We start from the raw sequence: 4,702 nt of genomic DNA on the forward strand, positions 1-4,702 counted from the left end.
TCCACAAAGAAAAAGGGCACTCTTGTATAAATGACATAAGTTTATACAGTTGTCTGTCTTGTCACCCTCCTATCTTCTGAAATTCTTGAAACCCAAAAATAATATTAAGATTAGCCTGAAAATTTATTCTCATTAATGAACCGCTCCCCTCCCCCTACCCAACCCCACCAAAGAAGAAAAAGCTGCCAGCTTTGCTATTTACCAACATCTGTATAATTATTTTATTTTATCTACTTTATTTTTTATTTAGGCACACAACACATGCACCAAAGATTATCAATAGCGAATATATCACTGTCCTACTTGTAGGTGACAATTCCTTTCACAAGACAAACATACACGCAAGATGCTTTACACAAACTAAATCTCAATATGAGGTTTAGGCAGTGGAGTTGTTTTGGTTGTGAGAAAAACAACCTGCAATAACAATGACAGGAATTGAACCCAGGACCCTGGTATTAGAAGGCAAGCATCTTAACCACCAAGCTATTCAACACCACTTACAGTCATAACTACCGCACCAAGTACCGAGTGGAATTGGCCAATGAAATGTTACACATATTACCTAATTAACATTTTAATGAGGCATAGTAAAATGTTATCTGGTATTGCTAGTTTCCTTAGATTATGTTATTTACCTGTCACTAGCTGCTTATTCTTGAACACCCTCTGAAGTTTTCCAGTGGTTATCAATTCCTTCCCGCATGGGATGTAGTCATTATCCAGGCAATTTTCTAAATCGTGGTAGTGCAATTCTCGCAAGCTTGTCCAGCACAGGACACGGAACTTATAACACGTGTGCTTCATTCCCGATGTCAGCACTTTCATCTCTTTCTTCAGAAACTCTAACACCTTAAACAAGAATTCGTAAAATATTAAAAAATTTTAATCTAAAACATAACAAAAAATTAATGAAAAAAAATGATATGTAATATAAGAGAAGAATCACCAAAAACACTGGTTTCACAGTTTGAATTGTTAGATTTTATGATTTAATTGACTTGATATGCTAAACAATAAAATTCAACAATAAAATACAACAATTTAACGGACAAAAAAAAAAATGCTATATTAGAAACACACCACCAAAAACGCTTTATGGTTTCAGGTTTTTAAATGTTGGATTTTATATGATTCAATTGATTGATGATGCTCAACGACACAATGATATTGCTATTCATATCGTTACCATAATTATTGTCATACTTAGCAGGTTTTTTTACATAATACATTTAGCTGTTCAGATCACAAAAGAGCATATTTGCAAGATTTAATTTATCAAACTAAATTACCTGCATACATACTCTAGGGCTGGGTTCACCAGTTAGTGTCTTCGTACCATCCTCCTGAGTGATAGGCATCCGTAATATTTCCAGCTAAAATACAAACATAAAATTAATAATTCGATTGTGAATGCCAATAAATGTTGTCAAAGTCATGTGTACAGTGCATATAATACGGTTTATTGTGAATGTCTGTGGGATATTTTCAATCCTTATTTCTTATTATATCTCTGAAGCTTTCATATGTGTTAATAAACATGTCTGAGATTACATTTCATGAAAAATGTTGTCAAGATCATGTGATCCACAAGGTCAAATTCATGGTCAAACCTTATTAAATTATGGCAAAAATACGGAATAGTTATTGAATTCCCTTTCCAACATCACCGATTTTGTGAAGATTGACCCAGTAGTCTGTGAAATACAATAGTTCAAATGTAGACGGCCATGCCCGTTTTTGCCGAAAATCTCAAAATTTGGATGGCTGTATCTCCCAAACCCTCACTCGACTAACCTAAAATTTGAGATTTGGTGCTGTGAGATCACACTTAAAAAGTACACTAAGTTTCATCAAAATCAAAAATTGTTGGGTTAAACCCATTGGGTGATTTGACATGGAATGACCCTAATTTCAAAACAACTTATAGAAAGATACTATTATCATTTTTAAAATCATATAATGCCATTCCAAAAATTCACCCTATTGTCTCATCTATTTATACCTATAATTACAACCTAGCCAAATATCTTTGCGAATTATTAAGTCCTAATTTACCATCTGATTATATTGCTAATGACACGTTTTCTTTTGTTAAAGAAATTAACAGTATCGATATCTTAAATACATTTATGGTATTGTACAATGTTGAAAGCTTGTTCACCACCATCTCATTAAACGAATCAATTTCATTAGCTATTGATTATATCCTGACAAATAATACTGATTGTAAATTATCTAGGGAAGAACTTAAGAAGCTCTTTATGTTTTGTACCTACTTGTAGGTGACAATTCCTTTCACAAGACAAACATATACCCACAATGCTTTACACAAACTAAATCTCAATATGAGGTTTAGGCAGTGGAGTTGTTTTGGTCATGAGAGAGTTTTGTACCTCTAAAACTCATTTTCTTTTTGACAATGAATTTTATTTGCTTCAACCGTCTTCAGGAGAATAATATCTGCAGAGATCTCAAACAGGGAAATATTTATATGTTTGAGTGATGAGACTTGCTGCTGATTGGTTGAAAACTAAACAAATCTTCCTACCTTCAATGAGGGCTTGTTATTAATGATTACTGGTCCTAAGCTGAGAGTGTGTTCAAGTCCTAGGCGGATGTTTGCATAGTTGCTAAATAATTCCAGCATGGCTGTGTAGCCCATGTCTTGTACCATTGAAATCAAGCTCACAACTAGAGGATGGAAGACACTATCAGGGATGAAATCCTCGGAGGCCATATAGATAGATACCATCTGAGCTGTGTCACGTTCAATAGACACATTGTCCTTGCTACGTTTCAATCGACAGGGCACGAAAAACGAGCGATATTTGCTTTCCTGATTCTTGAGAAAATAAACAAATAAATTAAATTAAAAGGTAGAAAAATAACAGAAAAATGTACATATTATGTTACCTGCTTTTTAAATAATCAAATGTACTGCAATGTAATTGGCATATAAGTAAGAGTAACATTCTTAAAGTAATTTAAACTCTTTTTTTCCCAAAAATAATTTGCTCAATTTCATTTTAAAATGAAAAGATGGAATGATTCACCATTTATGTATGCATTGCTTTGCTTTTTAAAAATTCTATATTTTAAAATAAATTCTTATTAGGATTGATTGTACTATGCATTAAGTTAGTTAAGGGGCAGGTCAACTCATCATTAACTAGCTGTATGGCTAGTGACTATCTGAACTCTCCAAATACTTGCCAACAAAAAAAAAAAGAAAAGAAAAAAGCAATACCTTGATTTGCTCGCAGAGCAGTCCAAACTGTTTCATTAACTCCAAGAAGACCTCACAGCTAGATTCATTTTTGCTAATCTCATCTCTCCAAAGATGTCTCACTAACTCTTCCTCAAGTATACCTTCATTATCAAGTTTATTCCACAGCTTGATCATTGAAGCCAACTGAAAGTAATGATAATTTTAAACATGTTATCACTCTGTGATGTCTGGAAGGGATGATGCCTGGCAGGGAATTTCTACTTAACTCACCTTATCAATGTCATCAGGTTCCACCACTGTGATGATTTTCTTGAAGATGTCAATCAGCTTCCGTGGGTTTGTTATCACTGTGTCCTTCAGCAGTTTGTTGTTCTCAAAGTACAGAATTATTCCAAGATCATGTAGGTAGTTGAGAGTGTGGATCAGATTCTTTACAGAAATTCCGCAACTGGTGGCGACTTCACAGACCTTAATATATAATTAAAAATGTATAATATAAAAAAAATAAAATGTGGAAGTGTAAACAGAACACTTTTGCTCACCATTAAAAAGTAAGCTTGGGGAATTTAGGATGCATTTTTCTTGGATGGATACTAAATGGAGTGTCTTTTGGAGAAGGGGAGGGGGCATGGAGGCAGTTGGGGTTAAGTATTAAACAATTCTTTTTAATGTTTATAAACATTTACATACCTTAGAATAACTCATTCGCACTGCTATCCTACCATTCTCCTGCAAGTTACGCTGGAAATCAAGCCATTTGAGCGGGACGGTTTTGGGCATTGCTTCCAGAAATCCACCAACATCTTGTTTAAGTGTTGTCAGCATCTCGCTTTGCGTTGGAAACTTGTTGTCAATGGCATACATTTTCCTCACAACGTGACATTCATACGGAGTGCCTTCGATTTCTTCAAATATTATTCCAAACTGTTCTTCAATCTGAATAACAATATATGAGCATTACACAATGTTCAAAATGTTAATAATCAATTGATTATGCCACAAGTTCAGATTACATTTTACCTTCTTCTTCTTGTCTTCAGCCGTTCCCTGTAGGCTCTCGCTGTGAGTACCGACCACCACAATTTGAGGTTTCTTGGCTTGTAGCTGAGCCTGTGGTTGTGACTCAACTGGGACAGCGTACGTAAATATCAACCTCATCCAGTATTTGATAATCTGTATATTTGTCATATTGTACGTCATCACACCTTTTTCCTGATGAAGAAAGAAAAAAAGATTTTGACATGAATGTTGAATGAAAGAGCGGTTAAGGCTGGGGTGCCCCAACGTAAAGCCACAATATTGACGCTGGTGCGAACAGCACGCTCGCATATGGTTCTGGTGGTGGGACAAGTCTTTACGGATAAGGACTATAAACCGGAGGCCCAGTGTATGCAATTTGGCTCATGTGCACTTCAAAGAACCCAGTACATATTTCAAGATGAGTATGGTAATGGTCTCTTATACACATCT

At 35.0% G+C, this 4,702-nt stretch overlaps 1 protein-coding gene across 1 annotated transcript in view; it reads right to left on the reverse strand.

Moving 5' to 3' along the window:
• Positions 1–4,439, reverse strand: part of LOC117115811 — a 6,318-nt gene extending 1,879 nt beyond the window's left edge. The window contains exons 1-7 of the mRNA XM_033259753.1: positions 4,253–4,439; positions 3,923–4,168; positions 3,503–3,700; positions 3,251–3,415; positions 2,552–2,845; positions 1,293–1,376; positions 639–852 (exon numbers count right to left, since the gene is read on the reverse strand). Coding sequence (XP_033115644.1) covers positions 639–852; positions 1,293–1,376; positions 2,552–2,845; positions 3,251–3,415; positions 3,503–3,700; positions 3,923–4,168; positions 4,253–4,432 — 1,381 coding nt within the window. The 5' untranslated portion in view covers positions 4,433–4,439. The remainder of the gene's footprint in view (positions 1–638; positions 853–1,292; positions 1,377–2,551; positions 2,846–3,250; positions 3,416–3,502; positions 3,701–3,922; positions 4,169–4,252) is intronic.
• Positions 4,440–4,702: the final 263 nt, after the last annotated feature.

Source organism: Anneissia japonica, unplaced genomic scaffold, assembly GCF_011630105.1.
Source record: "Anneissia japonica isolate Jap-2015-1 unplaced genomic scaffold, ASM1163010v1 scaffold287611_len363355_cov233, whole genome shotgun sequence".
In the NCBI taxonomy this organism is placed as follows: Eukaryota; Metazoa; Echinodermata; class Crinoidea; order Comatulida; family Comatulidae; genus Anneissia; species Anneissia japonica.